The sequence below is a fragment of the Pteropus alecto genome, unplaced genomic scaffold, assembly GCF_000325575.1.
Source record: "Pteropus alecto unplaced genomic scaffold, ASM32557v1 scaffold196, whole genome shotgun sequence".
In the NCBI taxonomy this organism is placed as follows: Eukaryota; Metazoa; Chordata; class Mammalia; order Chiroptera; family Pteropodidae; genus Pteropus; species Pteropus alecto.
Window position 1 is genome coordinate 3,320,709 of NW_006439717.1, and position 21,456 is coordinate 3,342,164.

The 21,456-nt window shown below is 33.1% G+C and overlaps 1 protein-coding gene across 5 annotated transcripts in view; it reads left to right on the forward strand.

Annotated features, from left to right (window-relative positions):
• The window catches only part of SCAF11 (SR-related CTD associated factor 11), a 65,643-nt gene that overhangs the window by 14,539 nt on the left and 29,648 nt on the right, over positions 1-21,456 (forward strand). For 3 of the 5 annotated variants that reach the window (XM_015593175.2, XM_006916870.3, XM_006916868.3), the window contains exons 2-4: positions 3,364-3,417; positions 11,135-11,216; positions 13,783-13,940. In XM_015593175.2, coding sequence (XP_015448661.1) covers positions 11,156-11,216; positions 13,783-13,940 — 219 coding nt within the window. In that variant the 5' untranslated portion in view covers positions 3,364-3,417; positions 11,135-11,155. The remainder of the gene's footprint in view (positions 1-3,363; positions 3,418-11,134; positions 11,217-13,782; positions 13,941-21,456) is intronic. The other 2 variants (XM_015593174.2, XM_006916869.3) reach the window with 2 other exon arrangements.

The following is a 21,456-nucleotide window of genomic DNA, read 5'->3' on the forward strand; positions in this document are numbered from 1 at the left end:
ATGTGCAGCTGAGAGGTGATCTAGGAGTTCATAAACAATTTATAGGTTACTTTCTCAAACTCTTTTCTCTCTGTTATATCCTTGGTATTTTCTAGGTCCCCAGGGCCCTTTTACTATCCTCCAGCTAAAAAGCTTGGTCTTCATTTACTCCACTGTGGTGTGAACTTTCCACAGTTGCATCTGGAGCCAAGTGAAGGAAGACAGAAGAAAAATCAGTGCGATTAGGCCAGAGTTTCTTCAGTCAGTGAGGATGGTCCCTCTTCCTTAGAGTTTTAGGCTCCTGCTGGCCATGTTGCTACTACTGTTGTAGCCATCACCACTACAGGATTGCTTTGGAACTGGAACATGAGAATGAAGAACAGAGTGGGGAAAAAAGGAGAGATTTCCCTTACTTTCTGAGCATTAGGAGACCCCTTTCCTGCTCTTCGGACAGAGCTAGAGAGCTTTTCCTAGAGTTCTTGCTCTTTGTTATTACCAACAGCCACTTCCTAGGTTTCAGGCTGCATTAAGCCCAGAGTGGGGGCAAAACTGGATGGGAAAAAATTAGAAACTCACAGCTAGTTTGATAATATATTTGATTCTGGACTCTTCCCCCACCCACCTGCTGTTATTTACTTTTGAATTTTCAATTAGCTGCTCCATTTATTCTATCTAGGTTTTATAGTTTCAGTGATATTAACAGGGTGGAATGGGCTTACTCCATTTTACACAGAACCAGAGCCCCCAATCTCATTTATTACACATTTTAGAATGTAATGGCAACTTGAATCTTTTTATTTCATAGTTAAATATGGTTTGTCAACTATATCGTTATTTTTTTTGACATATAATTCTGCCATGTGTAACACTGCAAGCCCTATTGAGATGATGCTATATTAAATGTAAAAGATGTAGGAAAATTTATTTGTCTTCTAGAGCATAGTTTTCAAAAACTCTTAATTTTCCATAATTCTATTACATTTGAAAAATTCTGTTTTCATTTTAAACTCTATTTTTCTGCCTTAGGAATTCTGGCTTCTCTTTCACTTTGGAGTTGTTTTATTCTTTATTCATAAGTAATTTGTTTCAATAATTAGATTACTGGTCATCTTGAGCATAGTATAAGGTGACATGCTTCATGTTTATGGACTCTTGGCACTCACTTGCCTTTGCAGACACTGTGTGCAAGAATTATACTGACCTGAAGCATATGAAGCTGATTTCTATAAGACTCATAAGTGTGGGCGACTTCATCTTCTTTATTTTCAGTTTACCTGGTGAACAACAAGATGTAGGATTTTTTGTTCATCAGTGAATGGTGCTTGGAAATCAAGCCTTTTTCTGAATAGGTCCAAAATGAAAGAATTGAATATGAAAGAAATTGCTGTTGTTGATCAGCTGCTGACAGGCAACCAAATCACTGATAATCTTTTTAAAGACAACTAGAAAGTATTTCCAGGAACTGACATGCAATAGTAACTGAAAGCAGAGTATGTATCTTAGTCTGTTCAGGCTGCTATAACAAAGTACTGCAAACTGGGTGGCTTGTAAACAGAAATTTATTTCTCACAGTTCTAGAGGCTGGAAGTCCAAGATCAGGGTGCCAGCATGGTTGGGTGAGGGCCCTCTTCTGGGTTGCAGGCTTTCCCTTGCATCCTCACATGATAGAAGAGGCTAGGGATCTCTTTGGAGCTTCTTCTGTAAGATGGGAATCCTATTCATGAGAATTCTACCCATATGATTTAAGAACTTCCCAAAAGCCCCATTTACTAATACCGTCACCTTTAGGGGTTAGGATTTCAACCTATGAACTGAGGTTGGAGAGGGGATATAAATATTCAGACGATAGCAGCATGTAAATGATTCCATTAAACAAAAATTGAAAGTTGTTGAGTTTCATATCCATTTCAGTTTTACTATTATTTAGTAGTTATAAAGTTCAGTGTTTGAAAATATTAGTGGAAGGAAAAATTTTGTTGTTTTTATAGAGATATTCTAATTTACTGGTTCTCCATTATACTTCCTGATTAAGAATTTTATTTGTAACTGAAAAAATGTGACATTGAAAAAATATAACTACTCTGATCATGAATAGAGAGAAATTGGTGTGTTAAAGGGACAAACATTTTGTTAATTAAAGACCTGTTATTTTTTTAAATTCACGGTATTCAATTAGATAACTAATATACTCATAATTGTATGAAAACATACTATTTTATAAAATTTGAAGAAAGAAAAGGTGTTTCTCTCCACCAATATACATATTCAACAATTAGTCTGAAAAGCTTTTTCTGGGCATAGGCCTTTATGATGTGGGGTCAGGACAATATATCTTTTATATTTTCCTAATGGTCATTTCCATTGAGGAAGTCTAAAAGGCGCAGAACATCAACTGACCTATGTGCTCTAATTTGCACATATCCTTCCTTTCTTTTGAAAATTAAAATCCTCACTATCTAGTTAAAATTGACAATTCCAGTTCTGATTCCTTTAAATATGGAAATGCTGTAATGGTACAGAATGGTCAAGGGATTAGAAAAATGTATTTTAGATCCATTTGGTTTCAGTTGGGAAGGATTTTCTACAAACACATGTTGAAAAGATTTGGTGCTCATTCTATGCTTCTATAATATCTTGTGTTTACACCCATTATTGTACCTGCTATACTGTAATGTTATTGTTGATTTTTGTTTTTGTCAGGTGTGTCAGTGCTTAAGGCCTAGTGGTACCTAGAAAATAGGGAGAACTGACTAAATATTTATCGAATGAATAAATAAATTAGAGACAGGCGGTAGAAATATGGAGAATCTGGTGTACTGCCTATTTGAAAAAAGAAAAGTGATAACTGGTTCAGGATATGTAAGATCTTCAGTTCAGGAAATAATTTAAATTCTAGTAGTTGTTGAATTTCTGGGATGTTTAAATATCGTTTTGTGTATCTTTTTCTAAATTGCCTTCTTAGGTGATATGACCAGTTTCTTTGGGTTGTTTAAATATCGTTTTGTGTATCTTTTTCTAAATTGCCTTCTTAGGTGATATGACCAGTTTCTTTGTTGCGATAGATGTTTTCTAATTCTCTGTTACTTTGTTTTCAATTGTTTTTTTTTTTTCCTATATGCTGAAAATGACTTCTCCCTCTCTGAACAAAATGTTTTCATTATTATCGGCCGTCAGTACTTGTGTGTGTCTTCGTGTTTGAAGGGCATACTGTTACTCTGTCAAAATGTCTTATGTTCTAAATAAATAGTTCTCACATCCATCGGCCCTCTAGAATAAGTCATTCTTTATACTTTCCTGTTTTTTCTTTTGAACTCAAGTTAAATACAGAAACAGCTGGGTGAAAGTGAAATGAAATGAGACTAATTTTCATAATTCCTTCCCCAGAATAGTTTGATGGAAAACGGATTACGTAACTACTCGACTTGAAGAATCTTAAGGGTAAGAAGGTTCATGAATATTTGTATATTATTAATACTTACTAAATGACACTTTTAAGTACCACCTCGAATATTGTAGTTATAGCTTCACTTAACCATGACCATTTTTTTTTCTAGAGTTATCATATGTTACAACCATGTAGTGTTTTATCTCCTATAACTATATAAAGTAGAAAACAGGATGAAAAATCCTAGGACTATTTACTTTTGAGTCCTAGATTTTGTGTCTTGGTTCAACATTTCTATTTTTAGATAAACTAGAATCTTGATAAATATTGTCAGTGTAGAATAAAGAACTTATTTCTGTTTGTACTATAAGATCTGTTTGAAAAACTGACCATTTAAATTTTATGAACTTTGTACTCATACCATTTTTTTCTGTATGTGGATATTCTTGGAAATAACAGGAGTTTTTTGGAATAATGAAAATCTGTTCTTAGAGTCATGCAGATTTATTATGATACAACTAAAATCCATTTGGGGTGGGGAAGTTTTCATGTGTTTGTACATGTATGCTAGTTGTTGAGTACTTCTTTTGTGCTAAGCACTTTAAGTGGATTACATGATTATGTTACTTAACCTTTACAATGACTGAAGTGGTTATGGTTACTTCATTTTATAGATGAGAAAACAGGCTTTAAAGAGGTTAATATCACACAGCTAGTGGCAGACTATTTGAGGTTTGAACCCAGAGAGTTTTTCTAAAACCTGTTCTAAAGGAACATTCCTGTCTATACTGAAGAGTACTAGTATTAAAGCTCTTAGCATCAAACACGCAGGCGAAACATATTCTAAATAAAAAAATGTCAAAATAGCCCACTTGAAGCAAAGAAGTCTGACAGAATTGTTATATGGTGGAAATCAGGTAAGAAAAAAAATTTGGGGAGCATTCTACAAGAGATTAAAAATTCAACACTGACATATCAGAAGCAGGAGTCAGTTGATTTATGCAGCAAAGTTGCTGGAAAGGAAATAACTATTAAGCTGAAGGAGTTAATTGCATTAACCTTACTCTGAAGTGAACAAGTTGAAGGTAATAGAGCAAATATTCATGATAGTTTATTTATGCCAGATTGATAAAATAAGTGTAGATAAATCAACAAACACACATAGCCTTCAGGGGAATTTTAAAGGAAATCAAGGACAACATTGGAGAACCATTGACTCGTGTGTAATAAGTAACTGTTGTGTCAGAGTACACGTTGAATACAAATGTAGATAGATGCCCATACGTAAGAAAGCTTGAGGAGCCCTCTTCAGTGAGAGACCAAACCACATCTCCAAACAAAGCAGTCTTCTATAGTCTTTAATGGTGTTGGCAAACTTTTTCTAAAATGGACCAAATTGTATTGTATTGTATTTTTCATTTCTTTATTTCCTAAGTTTTTAAAAGTTAGACATTTATACAATCTGTGAAGTGATCCTCCTGATTACTCTAGCGCCTATCTGGCATTACATATAAACATTACAATAATATTGACTATATACACTACACCAGTGGTCTCCAACCTTTTTGGCACCTGGGACCAGCCCTCCTATGAGAATCCAGTGCCTGATGATGATCTGAGATGGAGCTGAGGCGGTGATACTAGTGCTGGGGAGCAGCTGCAAGTACAGATGGAGCTTTGCTCACTCACTCACAGCTCACCTCCTTCTGTGTGGCCCAGTTCTTAACAGGCCACAAACTAATACCGGTCTGCAGCCCAGAGATTGGGAACCCCTGCCCTACATTATACTCTAAATCCACATAACTGTTTTGTATCTAATTTGTACTTCTTCATCCTTTAACCTTTTTCACCCAGCCCCCAACCCCCTTCCACTCCGGCAATTACCACTTTGTTCTCTATATCTGTGAGTCTGTTTTTATTTAGTTTGTTTCTTTTATTCCTTAGATTCCACATATAAGTGAAATCATATGGTATTTATCTTTCTCTCTCTGACTTATTTTACTCAGCATAATACCCTCTAGGTTCGTCCATGTCATTGCAAATGGTAAGATTTCATTTTTAAAAAATAGCTAAGTAGTAATATTCCATATTATATATGTACCATAACTTCTTTATCCATTCGTGTATTGATGGGCACTTAAGTCATATTTAGCAGAGTATGTGGTTTTTGTCGCAGTTATTGAACTTTGTCATTGTAGTGCAAAAGCAGCCATAGGCAATATGTGAAGGAATGAACATGGCTATCCTGCAGTAAAACTTTATTTACAAAAACACTCAGCCAGTTTTTTGACCAGTGGCCTATACTAATGGATAGTATCCCTCTCTAGACACCAAAAAAATAAAAGATTAAAAAAATAGCCTTATTTATGGTTTCTCCAAGGGAAAATAACACTCTTACAGGTAGGATCAAAGTTTTGAGTAGATAATAAGGAAGCACTTAATGGTTTTATTTAAGACTGGGTTGGGGTAGAAGATCTTGCATTAATAGTAATAATGGTTAACATTTGAATGCTTATTATTACTAGACAATGTCATAAGCACAGAGTTTGTCTGACATCAGTGCCCAATCATTAATCACCGAAATACGCCACCACTCATAGTACCTTATTGAATGGACCTTCTTTTTTGTCTTTTTTAGAAGATTGAATTTGGGAATTGGTTTATCTTGGATAGAAGTTTGGAAATAAAGAATTAAAAGGAATAGACTGACTATGAGAGGTCCTGAGAGTCACTGTGGATTCTCCGAAGACCTTAGCCATACAAATCCATATAGTATTTAGCATCTTTATGAAGTGTGATTTGTCCTTGGCTTAAGTGTTCCCAACAATAGTGACCGCTCTTACTTTTCCTAGTATCCCTTTCGTTCTACTCTGGCTCCCATTTATCTTATCAATGCCTTACTATAGTAGAGTTTGCAATGGCAGAATTGGGTTTGGGAGTGGGGTGGAAAATAGAATTAAACTTCCTCATGGCCATTCATATGTCCCTCTTCCTTTTTCTTTGTGTCCAAAGGATCTGATTGTACCCTTTTGACAAAATATTACTAAACTTGATCAGTTAGTCAGAAATGTTTATTCATATTCTTTCAGTCCTTTGCCTTTTTCACTTTTGTCTAGGGAAAACAAAGAAATTATGCAAACAACAATTTTATTACCCTTCCCTGTTTTTCTGTTCTTACTAGCAGTGATAATAACAACAGCCATTTATTGCATGGCAGTGGAGCTGAGATTTGCATCTAAGTCTGCTGGACTCTAACATTTAGAGTCGTAACTAGGATGTTGATACCTTTAGATACTGTGGGTTTGCTTGGGACAGTAGGAGGAAGCAAGCAGAGGGAGTTTTGAAGTGAACTGGAAAGGAAAGGAGTTCTGTTTTGTAGTAGATGGAAGGAAACAGACTTTGGAAGAGGAAAAGATGGGGAGAAGAAAAGAATGATAGGAATTTTAAATGGAGCTAGTCAAAGCTAAAATATTTAGTTTCTATTACTAGGAACCTCTGGTCTTTTCTTGGAATACTTGAAGTGCTCCCAGCAACTATTATAGTAGAAAATAGATTGTTAGCATTGCTGGTATAACTTGAAGCAATTTTATATAGAGTGTGGTAGTTATATCTTAGAGTTGTGCCATCAGTATAGTAGGTAGCTGATAGCCACATTGGACTACTTAATGAAAATGTAAATGAAACTTAAAATTTAATTCTTCACTTGTATTAGCCACAGTTCAAGTGCTTGATAGAATAATTCCCAATTGGGCAGCACTGTTTTAGAGAACTGTTTTCTACACTATTGTTACTTGAATGCATTGTAATGGCTCACCTGAGACTTTCACTTCCATGATTTGTGTGGGAAAAGAGTTTTAAGGTCCTGAAAACTGCTTTTTTTCATTCCACATTCTAAAAGTTGATAGTTTTATGATAAATAAATTTCAAGATTAGGTCATTCTTCTCAAACCGTTTGATGAACATATTTGGAATAGTATTTTCAATACATAACAGAGGCAATAGAAAAGGGCAACCTGGAAGGTAGAAGTACTTTAAGATCTTTATATTAGGGATAACAGACTTAAAAGATATTTTAGCTTGGAAAGGTAGAACCTGGGAAGAGAGATACGAGGTCGAAATTTGCAAATTAAAATGATCTGAAAAGTAAACAGAGTTAACATAAAATCTAGAATGAACATCACTTCTTTGAAATTTATTTGTGGTAAATCAAAATTAAAAGAATTGGTTTTGACTTATAGATAATTAACTTACAGAATTTGTTAAACTAATAAATAGTCTATGTAAAATAGACAGGATTATAGAGTCATAGATACTTAATCAAGAAATCGGGTTATATTTAACTTTTTGGGAAACCACAAAGGAGAATAGTCAGGGCCACTGACAGCATATTTCTTAGGTCTTTTGTTGACCACAAATTACTGGCTATGACCATGAGCTTGTATTGTATTCCTCTGCTTCTGTTACTGGAAGTTCAAAGCAAAACTGGTATTAAAAAGCCTGGATTCTTAGATTTAAAAGTGGAGTCTAGGCAGATAGAACAGTTAAACATGAACAAATTAAAAGTTGTTGAACTTAAACGTGTGACTTTGATCTAGTGAAATGCTAAGACCTCTATCATTTTAGATGAATAAACTGGTAATGTGGCATAATTGTTTTTAGGTATGGAAACAGTTAATGCATGGTATGTTCCAGAAGAAGCACATAAGTTGTAAAAATTTGGAGCACTCGAACAGTTTTTTAAGCAGATTTCTAACATGTAAAGAAGGAAAGTTTAACAGCTTGATTGAGGTCTCTTAGCTTCTCATGATAAACCATTACTTATGTACTTCATTGCAGGAGTTAAAAGAGAATACACTATTTATTGCAAAATATAAATTATATGTTAATATATAAATACTATAAGCTTAATATTCTTAAAGGAGAAATATTACATCTTCTGAAAACTTCCTAGGTTTTTAAAATACTGTTAATTTTCAAATTGACATTTTTTTCACATTGAATTAACTCCAACTTAAATATTTTTTATTTTCAGATTTTTAGGATAATGTGGGTGAGTGTATAGTATGACTTTCCTAAATAAATTATTATACTCAATTATAGACTTTACTTAAATAAAGAATTACAGTCAATTATAGATCATACAGGAGCGCAGTGTAACTAAAATCAACTAAACTGGGACGTTGTCTAGAGCAGTGTTTCTTAGGCTTTTAATGTACTTATGAATCTTGATAAAATGCAGATTCTTATTCACTAGGCCTGGGCTGGTGGTGCCTGAGATACCCTGCATTTGTAACAAGTTCTTAGGTGATATTAATACGGTATTTTTGAATGAATATCAAGTAGCGTAACCTATGATTATATGAATATTTTAAAAGTAATCTGTCTTCCATCGATTATAGTTGTTCAGGTCAGAATACTTCGGAATTATCCTGCACTCTTGCTCTCTAACACATACTCATATTTGATCTTGTTAGCAAACCCTTATAACTATATTTTGAAAACACAGGTAGAATCTGAGCACTTTTCATCACCTTTGCTACTACTGTGGTACAAGCCATTGCCATGTTCTCTCTAGATTATTGCAGTAGATTCTTTGCTGCCTCTACTTTTTTCTTTGCTTCCTCCTCTGCTTAAAATTCCGTATAGGCCCATCTCACTCAAAGAAGCAATTGTATTTATTTACCTACTATCTCTCTGTCCTCATCTACTATTTTTCCTCTCACTCTATTCTAACCATTTATCTCTTTTTTTTTTTTCATGAACACACCAGGCGTGCTTCTCTACTCTGCCTTTGGACTTTCATATTTGCTATTCTCTCTGCTTTAGAATGCAATTCCTCTACATATTCAAGTAACTCTTCTTTCAAATTGCCAGTTCACATGTCACTTTATCAGAAAAGCTTTTTCTAAACACTCCATGAAATAACAGCTTCTCCACTTTCTCACGAGTTAGCCATACTAATTGTATGGTTTTTATTCATAATTGTATTGTTTTATTTTTCCCCATAGCACTTCTCAACATCTAACATATCAGATATTTTACTTTATTTTATCTCTCCCACTAGAAAGTAAAGGCAGGAATTTCTGTCTTATTCAGTTCTGTACTTCGGGTATTGCCTAATAGTATACTGATAGCACTCAATACATCTTTGAATTAAAAAAAAAATTCCACAAAAAGCTGTCGGGCCTCTCTTTAAATACCTTCATTGATAGGTTATTCTACCTCCTTTTAGAACAGCCCATTCTATTTGAAGATAACCGTTAACCTTCTTAAGCCTTTTGTTCTTCCAGGCTACACGTTCTTGCTGCTTTGCCTTTCTGCATATGATATGGTTTCCAGGGCTGTCACCATTTTAGTCATCTTCCCTGGACTTTCATCATTTTGTCCCTAAAGAATACTACTAGAACTAAAATAAATGTTGCACATGTAGGCTGAGTGAGGAACTTTTCTCTTGCTTTTGACATTCTGTTTTTATTAAGGTAGACTGTGATCGTATTAACTTTTTTTTAGTAGCTCTAGTCCTCATTTCAAATTTTTAATCCAAAACCTTTAAATCATTCTTATATGTGCTACTAAGTTTCTTATCTTCTGCTATACAATTGGTTTTTGAACCAAAGTTGGGCCTTTACATTTCACCTTATTTAACCTAATGGAGAATTTTCCTGTGCAATAGATACCTTTAATGTAGAAACTACCATGAACAAAAAATTACTTCATATATAGATAGAAGAATAACTGATGAAATTGGTGATTTCTTGTGCCTAGTTATTATGTATTTACATACATTGCAATCACATGACTTGCCTCAATTCAAGAAATAATTCTGAGTTGATTTAAAAAACAGTTTGCCTCATAAATTTGTTCCCTTTGGCTAACATTAATTTCCCGTTTCTCATTTGCCTCTTATAATCACCATTTTCTAGTATTCTGGCCAGAATAATATTTGATTCCTTCCCTGTGTTTATGTAGTCACTGAATCTCAAAAATATTTCAGCTCTTTAGTTTTTTGATTTTTCTGTTCACTTCATAGCCAGTTACCCTACCTATGCAAATCTCTCTGCTTCTAATATCTCTCTACTATAATCAATTCTGTACTTTTCTGGCTGCTCATTCTTTTAAAGGGTTCATTTCTATCACTTTTCTCACATCAGTGTTCTTTAGAAGAATCTATAGGATTGAATTTAAATTTCTTAGTCAGCCATTAGAGATCCCTCTATAATCTAACCCTGCTTGATTTACATTGCTCTGCTTATAGCTTTTCTTACCCCTCAGTGTAATCTTTCAGATGAACTTCTTGGCACACATGCCCATCCCTCCTCAGGACATACACACACACACACACACACACACCCCTTTACACCTCTACTCTTATTTTTGCCAGATTGACCTAGCTAAATACTATTTTTTTCTTTTTTATTATGTCGCTCCTTAAATACCTTGAACACCTCAACATATATAATATATCACCTTCAATGAAAAATCCAATCCAAACTAATCTCTTTTCTAAGCTCTGATTGTATTTATGTCTGACCACACAACTTATCATTTAGTCTTTGTTGCTTAATACTTATATAAGGCTTTTCCTTTCAGTAAGACTTTGTGCTCGATGGGCAAAGAACATAAAAGTATTGGATTATCCACAAAATTTACTGATTGGGCCTGTACTGTGTTCTTTTATGTGTAAAATAATTTCTTACAGTTCTGGGACTTATTTAAAAAATACTGGGAGAAAGCAAACATAAAAATTCTCTGTTATAATTCATCCTATAGGAAACCCCTTTTCAAGGCAAAATGAAGAAGAAAACTGTATATACCCTAAACGTGGGAGATCAGGAATATGAAGATATGGAAGGTAACTTTTCCTTTTTATAAAGTTTGTATGTTAAAAGCAAAACTGAGTGTTTTCAAACTGTTTATTTGTATACATTTCAAAATACACAAGGAGTTTTTTGTTTTTTTCTTATTTTTCCTCTTAAATTCTGAAATAAGCTGCCAGATTAAGAAGTGCACACATTATTTTTCTTCCTCTCATGTCTTATTTTTAATTGATCAAGGTTTTTGGTTTGTTGAGCTCTTTTGTTTTTCTTTTTAAATTTTTGCTCCCTATTTGTTTAGTAATTACATACTTTTTCTGTTTTTTTAATTGTTGTTTTTCAAAATAGCATTGATACTTTCCTCTGCTTCTAAAGTTAATATTTTAATCTTCGCTGCCGATAGTAGAAGAATCTTAGAACACTAACTTTGAGCATCCTACTCGAGATTTATAGGTTATAGTTATCCATCATTTTGGTACCTTTTTTTTTTTTTTGAGCACCACAAATTAAACGATATTTGATACAGACAGTATTTGGGTTTGGGTGGAGGGTTTATTCTTCTCTATTTCTTTTCTTTCTGGGGAAAAAAAAAAAGTTCATTAAGTGAGAAATCTGTTGGTAAACTCTAGGTTTTTGTATTTATCCTCTTCACAACTATTCTAAAATAGGTATAAAATTTTGGATTGATAGGTTTTTTTTCCCTCTTAGTACATTGAAGATATTATTTAAGCCGTTTTCTAGTTTTCTTTCTTGCTGTCAAGAAATCTCTTTTCAGCCTTAATTGTCATTCCCTGGTAGATGACCTGTGTTTTTCCTCTTTTGCTTTTAGTACGTTTTCATCTTTGATGTTGTACAGTTTTGCCACATTGTTTCTAGGCTTGGATTATTTTTATTTTTCCTTTATCTGTTGGATCATGGTTTTTTTGTTGTTTGGTTTTAACTTATTTTATCATTTTCCAGTCATTACTGCTTTAATTATTGCCTCCTCTTTATTCTTTCCTTCTGGACTTCAATTAGTATGTTAGACTTTCTTCTGACCTCATTTCTCAACAACATCTCTTTCACAGGTTATATCTCCTTGTCTGTCCTTTATAGTCTAGGTAGTTTCCTCAAATCTTTTTTCCAGTTCACAAATTTCTATTTCTTCTGGGTCTAATCTGCTGTTTAATCATTCTGTGTAGTATTTGAAAATTATGATATTTAAGCCAATGTGTATTTAATTAAATAATAAATATAATGTATAAAATATAAATATAAAAATAAGTATATCTAAATACTTGTTTCTGCTGATTCTTACTCTGAGCAACTTATTTTCTTAGGTTTGGTAATGTTTGATTACGAGCTCATATTTGATAAATTTAATCTGTGGAATCCTGGGTACCTAAATTAGGATGCTTTCCTCCAGAGCGGCAGTCTCCAACCCTTTTGTCACCAGGGACTGGTGCTCTTATGAGAATCTAATGCCTGATGATCTGAAGTGGAGCTGAAGAGGTGATGCTAGCACTGGGGAGAGGCTGCAAATATAGATGAAGCTTCGCTTGCTCACCCGCTGCTCACCTTTTATGCAGCGCTGTTCTTAATAGGCCGCGAACCGGTGCTGGTCCGCGGCCTGGGAGTTGGGGACCCCATTTGTATTTGCTTTTTCCTGGACCCATACTGGGACCACTTTAGCCCCGTTTGAGGGTCTTGGCTTCACATGGAAGTCTCTCAGAAAGTTTCCCTACCTGAGTTGGTCCTAAGGGTTAGTCTCCAGACCTGAACATTAGTGTGGACATTTGTTCCCAGGATGATCCCAGCTTTTCCATTTGCCTGGTGTATAATCACATTTCATCTCACCATTTTTGTTTGTTTGTTTTATTTTATGTTGAATCTTGGAGCTTCTTTTATTTACTTTTGAGCCAACAATACATACTTTTGTGTATTGATTACATTTCTGATGGGCATTTAAATCAGTACAAACCATAGGGGTATAATTTGGTATCTCTATTCAAATTATGAATGTAAATACATATTGATCTAGCAGTTCCATTTTTAGGAATTTACCCTATAAATATACTATTATTAAAAATGTGAAATGACAGAAGTTTTTTATTGCAGCACTGTTATAATACCCAAAGGTTGAAAACAAGTGCATGTTTATCAGTAGGTTAAAACAAAAAAAAATGCAGACTGGTGTATATAGTGTCCTAGCATTTGTGTGAAGGAGGTTTGAAAAAATATGTATTAGGATTTTCTTGTCTGTGTATTGAAGAAATCTTTGGAAGAAAAGAAGAAAGTAGCAGTTGTTAAGTGAAACTGAATGGATAGGGTAGGTATGAGTGGGAGATTTGTCACTATAACTTTTTTTTTTACTTTTAAATGTTTGAATCATGACTTATTTTAAAATTAAATTTATGCAAAATCCTTTTCACTCCCCCATTAAAAAATAAAAATTAGTAAATTTGGGGGGTATAATGCTTAAGGAGTATGTTTGTTATAATGTATCTAAGATCTAATTACTTTGTAATAGAAAAGCCCTTTAAAGTATCTAGTCCATAATACTGCCACAAACATGTCATTTGATCTGGAGAACTTTAAAGCATATGTGGCTTCTTTACTTTATAGGCAAAGAAAACAAAGATAATACTACTTCCACTGGCCCGTTGTACAGTGAAGCTGACAGATGTCCAATATGTCTTAATTGCCTATTAGAGAAGGAAGTTGGTTTTCCAGAAAGCTGTAATCATGTCTTCTGTATGACCTGTATTCTTAAATGGGCAGAGGTGAGTCTGAGAATAAATATTAAATATTATTCTATATTCTCTACCACGATTTCATTCTACCTAAAGATACTGGTTTTCATAAATTATTTTACAGTACTGTGTTCCCCTTCCTTTGGACAAATTTCATTGTATTATTCAAATTCTGGCAGTATATTTTCTTTTATAAAAAATTTAAATACATACTTTTTAAAAAAACTTTACCTTATAGGAATAAGAGATTTTTTTTTTTTCTTGTAGAAATGCAGTAATTAATCTTCAGTGTACTTGACCCTCTTGGGATATCTGTTTACTACTAATGACACCTTCTGTCTGCTGTGTGTTTTATATTTTTCAGATAATTTTTACATAGATTATTTGATTTCTTCTTTATATCAGCCTTGTGGGATGACCAGAGCAGATGTAATAGTGTCCTTCTGTTTGGATTTTGCATTCTATAACTTGGCCAAGGTCTCATACCTTAAGAGGCAAAAATGAATTTAAAACTTCATTTTCTTAACTCCTGGTTTTAATTTAGTATGAACTAAATTTAGAGTTTGAGTTAGATGTATTACTGAATTTCTTCATAAATAGTAAATGATTAAGAAACAGGACATTTTGGACTTTAATGTATTATGTTGACTCAGTTTGGGCTCACTTAAGTAGATCATGGTACTGGTGCATTGTGAAATAAAAATTCATTGTCATATTAATCATGCTATATAATCTGAGTAATTTGTCAGTGCGGAGATATTAGTAAAGGAGGTAAGTCTCAAAAATATTTTAACATTAGTTGCTTTCAAATTGTTTAATGTCCCTAAGCATTTTGGAATTAATCACTTATTATATAATTGGGATCTTCAAAGTTCTCTGTTTACTTATGTTCTCATTAATAGGGTGGAAAGAAGAACATAACTGCATACTGACTATGGCTGAGGTTTGGGAGGAAGATAAAAAAAGATTTGTACCAATTGAATTCATAATAGTATACTTGGAAACAGTTCTTTTTAGAATAAAATCTAACCTTGTCTTTGGCAGGAAGTGACTAAGAATAGGTGAAAAAAGTATTTTGAGTTCAATTTAATTATTTAATATGATAATAAATCTCTATGTTTGCAGGAGCATTGACTAATGAAATAAGAATGCATATTTTTCTTTGCCACTCAACTAAAAATTTTATCTGTGATGAATTTAGTACATCTTGGTTTGCTCTGTGATTAAATCTTTTTAAAATAGGAGATATTGCTTCCAGTAGAGAAATAGTATTACTGGATGGGTAGTGGGCTCTAAGTCAGTGCTTCTCATAAGATTGTATTCAGTGAGTACATAATTATGAGGTTCAACAACATAATCTGAGTTTGTATTTTTCTTTATGAAAATGAGAATTTAGTAAATAGACCCAATTCTTCATCTTTCCTTACCCTCTGTCTGCATCTTTCACACAACCATGAACTTTATCATGGTGTACGTGTTCCAGGTTTCTCTAGAGTATGTATCTAGAAGTGGAACTACTAGGTTGTACACTATGCACTCTACTAGATAGTGGTAAACTTATCTATGTTTTTAACTCTTGTTGAATATTTTTAAGTTGAAAATACTTGATAACATATGTAGTGTTGCAGTCAACACCTTTCTTGAATGTAATATTTTCCTTCTTTTGTGTTACTCCTTTGGACATAAACATTTGATTGAAGCCAGATTGCTTTTAAAAGAAAGTGCTTATCTGCTGTACTGCTATAAATTGTGATGGGGTAGGATTGGGGGTGTTGCGGTATTTTTTAAACCAGCAGTCCTCCATCGTTTTGGCACCAGGGACCAGTAGCTGCTATGAGAATCTAATGCCTGATGATCTGAGGTGGAGCTGAGGTGGTGATGCTAGCTAAATACAGATGAAGCTTCATTCTCTCGCTCACTCACTGCTCATCTCCTGCTGTGTGGCGGATTCCTAATAGGCCATGGACCAGTACCGGTCCAAGGCCTGGGGGTTAGGGACCCCTGCTTCAAACAAAAGTAATCTTAAAAGTGGACAATAAACAATATTTTGAATTATATCATTGTCCCTAATGGGGTTATCAGCCATCAATTAAATAAACCATTAAGTAGAGAAGTAACAAGAACACAATCTACTAATAAATTGTTCATTATACATAATAAATTAATACTGGTTAACAAAATCACTTAGACTTTGAACTAAATTTTCAGTGAATATTTTATTGGTATGATAAAAATTAGATGTGTTTTGAAGTATGTATGTGCTTTGACACATAGAATCAGATTTCAGATTCACTAGTATTTTTTTCATGGCTATTATTAATCTCTTCCCTCTCGTTTTCCTCAACTCCCTTCTGTTTTTAAAGAGGCATGCAGTTTACTTTGGATTTCAGGATTAGAAATAAGTATATATATTCAGTCTCTTAGCCAGTCAGGCCCTGTGCTAAAGATTTCTTATATATTCTTTCATTTAAATCACTATGTCATTGTTTATTTGATATTCAAGGCAAGGATTCTGAACTCTAATTTGTTTCTAAATACCTCACGAGATAGCACAAAATTAAAATAACTTAAAAATTGATACATAGTTTAAAATTTTACTAGTGTTTATTTCTTTGTAGAAAAGTAGAAATCAAAGTGAGATTTACAGTGTTTGGAAATCTACATAGTAAGAAAAGAGTTCAAAATGTATTCAGGATCATTTTCCTAGTCTTGTGTTACTTTCAGAAATTCAGCTGGGCTCTCTGAACTTTGTATTTAAGGTTCACCGAAATATGATTCAGAATGGATATCACGAACCAAAAAGGCCTAATTTATTTACTTTCACCTTAGTATTTTAGGCATTGAAGAAGTTCTGTTCTGTAAGAAAGAAGTAAAGTTAAGATATATAGTAATCTAGTATATTTATTTTGGACACAATTTCTGAAAATTTTTATGCTTTTTAAGTATCTTTATCCAAAGTCAAAGTTAGTTTCAGTCTCTTCAAGCTCTAAAATTTTGGTTCCTTGGTCATTTAAAACAAAAGCCATGTAAAGTGATATAACTGAATTTAGTCTCTAAGTATGTCAAAGAATCCGCTTTACCTAGGTCAGAAAGATTCAGGATAATGGAACCTGTGGTGGCGTTCATGGCCATAGCCTAATTACCTTCCTTTGAGGACACTAGAACAAAATGAAGTTAAGCATGTCCACTGTGACTATGTTTAATTTCAAGGAACTCATAATAGGTAAGCCTATATTGGTTTATAAAATACTAATGATGATGTAGAAGTAGAATATTGAACCAAAGACATGGTATTTGACTTGACACTTAAAGAAACTTGAAATTTTGGTTAAATCATCAATATTAGAGCTGAGAATCTGAAACTAAACAAAAGAAGGCCTCTGGACTGGTAAAATGTGTATAGAGCCAATACACTGTAGTTTATCATCTACTCAGAAAGTTACTTATTTATTTTACCCATACTGTGAGCAGAATCACAGGCGAAACATATTCAGAGTTTTTAACTTTCACCTGAGTTTAACTTTGTCTGATTTCACACATTTTAAAGTACAGTCACGTGCCGCATAATGACATTTCAGTCAACTACGGACAGCATTTACAGTGGTGGTCCCATAAGATTATAATGAAGCTGAAAAATTCCTATTGCCATGAAGTCATAATCATCATAATGTCATAGAACAGCACATTACTCACATGTTTGTGGTGATGTTGGTACAAATAAACCTGCATTGCCAGTCATATAAAAATATAGAACATATAATTATGTACATAATACTTGATAATGATAATAAATGACTATGTTCTTGGTTTATGATTTACTGTACTGTACTTTTTATCAAAATATTAGAATGCACTCTTTCAACCTATTAAAAAAGTTTGCTGGTTCATACCTACCCATGGATACCGCCCCCCGCAAAAAAAAAAAGTTTGCTGTAAAACAGTATACTATGTTATACCGACAGCAGCCTCATACATCTATGTATACCATGTCTCATGAGTGTATCATTTTCTTTTGTGCTTGATTTAATCTCCGTTGTTTTGTACAGTAGCATGCTGTATAGTCTTATAGCCTCGGAGCAATAGATTATACCATAGAGCCTAGAAGTGTAATAGGCTATACCCTCTAGGTTTGTGTAAGTGAACTCTATGATGTTTGCACAATTTTGACACAATCTAATGACACAATTGCCTAACGACGCATTTCTCAGACTGTGTCCCCATTGTTAAGCGGTGCATGACTGTAGATAATGCGACGAAGTCTGACACATGGCTGTGGTAGTGACAATTGATTGTAATTATGATCTTCTATAGATAAGAATATACCCCTTTCACACATACACTGGTTAAGAAAAGAGGATTTATTATTTGGTATGTTGCCAAGAAGTGGTTAAAATTTTGGCTTTTATAGGTTATAGTTTGAGAACTTGGAAACATTTTATGTTTGAAGCATTCAAGAGTTTAACTCTACTTAAAGGGGTATGTAATATATGTGATTAGGAGGTTCTTGATATCCACTGGGGTTCTTTTATCTTTTAAGAAATATAAAATATTCTTATCTTTTAATTATTGAAATGTGATTAACTTTCCTACTTTAAGAGAATTATCTTCCCTCAATTTATCTCAGTCTTCCATTTCATATCAAATGCTGACAGCTTCAGTTTGAGAAAGTAAGGTTAATGAAATCAAAATTGGACAGTTGGCAAAGATATGTTTTCTCTCATGAGACTAGAAATGAAGAAAGTCTTACTGTGGTGACATAACAGTTCTTGAAGAAATCAAACAACAGTGTTCAATGCAGACAGGTGAGGAGTATATTTTTGAATTAATACATACCAAAAAATTAAAATAAGACTAATTGACTTACATCTTGCCTACTGATGTATTTTATATGCAGATGTTCCTTTATGCAGTGAGTAAAAATCTGCACATCATTCTGTTGATTAGATTACTTTTTAGTGTAATTTAGCAAAGTTTTATTGTTTGGATTTTTTCAGTTTTTCAAAATTTAAAATTTAAATTTTCTTTATTCCTGAACTAAAACAAATTTCTCAGTTACGTAGATCTCTGTGAATAATAATTTAAATATACCTGTGGAGCACCACTATTAGTCATTATCTTTATAATTTATAAAGCATTTTCAAATACATTATTTCATTTAATTCTTACAACTTGTGCAATACGTGATTTGGGGCTGTCTGTCTTCATCCTTAAATTGGGTGAGAAGTTGCTAATTCTGACTCCTTCAGAACTTGAATTTGTGACTAATTTTCCCAAATCCCCCATTGTTTTTACCTTGTGGATTAATCCTTTGGTAAAACTTTTGGTAGAACAAAGAATATTTTTTACATTTTGAACACTCATTACCTAAAACATGTATGTAATAGATTTTCATTTAATAGTCTATTTTTAACAGTTGGGTAAATTAATGTATATTTCTGTATAGCCTAGTTTTAAATGTCAGAATTTATAAAATGATTTATACAGGTAGTTTAAGAATTTTCTGTTTTTATATTAGAAAAGAAGTCTTAGCTATTAAATGTCAAAAGAAATTAAGATTAAAAGTAATTCTACCTAGCTGTTGTAATGTATCTGAGAAATTGAAAAGATTCCCTTTGAATAGTTAAATGCTTTCTTGATGTTAATTTTATCACTGACAGTCATTTGTCCTTTAGGAATACATTCCTGAAAGCTGTTATAAAGAACCAGTTTCACTAATACGGATTGACAAGGACTATCTTAAAAGAACTGGTTAAGTGTGATAGGGAACATATAGGCTGACTACAGGTGAGCACTTTCTTTGGAGGTCCAGGCCAGGTATCTTGGAACTATTAATGTGAAAAGATTGGTCCTGGTGAATAACTTTAAAATAAGCATCAACCTCTAATGGTATGCATTCCTAAATGATCTTTATTTGATTTTGAACTACAGTTTTATGTAATGTGCTCTATTTGTTAGGAGGGATAGATTCTGTTCTAAAGATTCCCATAAACAGACAAACCTACCTGTAAGCAAATGTATTGGGATTTAGTCTTTAAGCACTTACCTTTAACACTTCCTTCTCTCTCTCTAGGAGGGGCTATCTGTAGGCAGCCTTTGTGATTGAGGATAGAGCAGCAGCAGGAAGCAAGAAATATTAGAAATCAAGAATCCTGAATTCCCAAATAAGGAAGGTTTCCTGTTCTTATATTTAAATATGGGTTTGTCTGAGCTGGGAATTTACAACGCTTCAGAATACTAGGGTATGTTTTACTGAAATCATTAGGAAAATTTTTTTTTCCTATCAAAATTGCCTCCTTAACTGTTATAACCTTAGTACAGAGCAGTCACAGTAAAATGTACGCTCTGTTGAATACACATTACATTGTAAAGCAGTGATCAGATTCTATTACATTTTGTAGCTGTATCACAAAGTTGAATGGTGATATGGAGTATTTTGATTATAAAACTAAATTAGATACTTTAAAAATTATCAAAATGAAAACCATATTGATTTAAATAGGTGAGTAATGAAGGGTATTTTTGTTGTATATAAGGAATCAAAATGGCAAATAATCAAGGGGTATTTTTATCTGTTGTATATAAGGAAAACAAAATTTGGGGTAATTTTCTACAAAACTAAAATCACATTTTTAAGCAGAATAGGTATATTAAAATTTTTTCTACATTGGTTTTAAATGTGAATTTTCTAAACCACACAACTTAAAAACTAACTTAGTTTAGTGACACAAACTTTGAGGTAAAATATCTTTGAGAGTTTATCTACTGGCTATAAGGATGAATGCCTTAAAATTAGGCTAGTACAAACCATTTTTAAAAATCTGTTTGTAAAACTTTTCTATTATAGCTATTCGATCATCACGTTATGTGTAATTTTATGCTTTACTGTCTATTAACAGATGGTGTCTTTGAACATTGGCATGTTTTTAAAAAGCTTCATACTTGTAGTATACATTAACAAAAAATTAAAGGTCTACTTAATTTTAAAAAATATTTTAATTTATTGAAGTATGCTATAAAGACTTAATTCAGAACAACTGAATTTCTTTTGTTTCCACTTTGAAATACTTTGCTAAACTGTTCTAAGGTCAGAAATAGATGTAATTTCTCAGTAGTCAGTTCAGACTACTTTTGTCTTTTCTAGGTAACTTGTTTTCTGAGCTATGCTTTTGTTAACTCAGAGAGAATAAATGGGTTTTAAGAAATTTTTCTAATAACTGGGTCTGAGCCAGAGAAAATCTGTTAACTTATTTTCTAGTGTTAACTCGATTATTTTTAGGAACTATGAAGATTTGATACTATATAGCAATGGTTTTCCAGCTACTACTTTTTGTTGTTGTTGTTTTCTTTCTTTTTGTAATAGTAGTGGAACCCTTTCTTCAAATGAAACCTTAGACAAATCTATGGCAATTACGCTTAAGGAAAAAAGAACAAAAACAAAGTCTTACTCAGAACCCCATTATTTGAAACCGATCAAATGGAATGGCTCAGGTTAAAACTGTCAGTTTGAACGTTGTAAAGGAAAGACTGCCATTTAGCTGATGTCAAC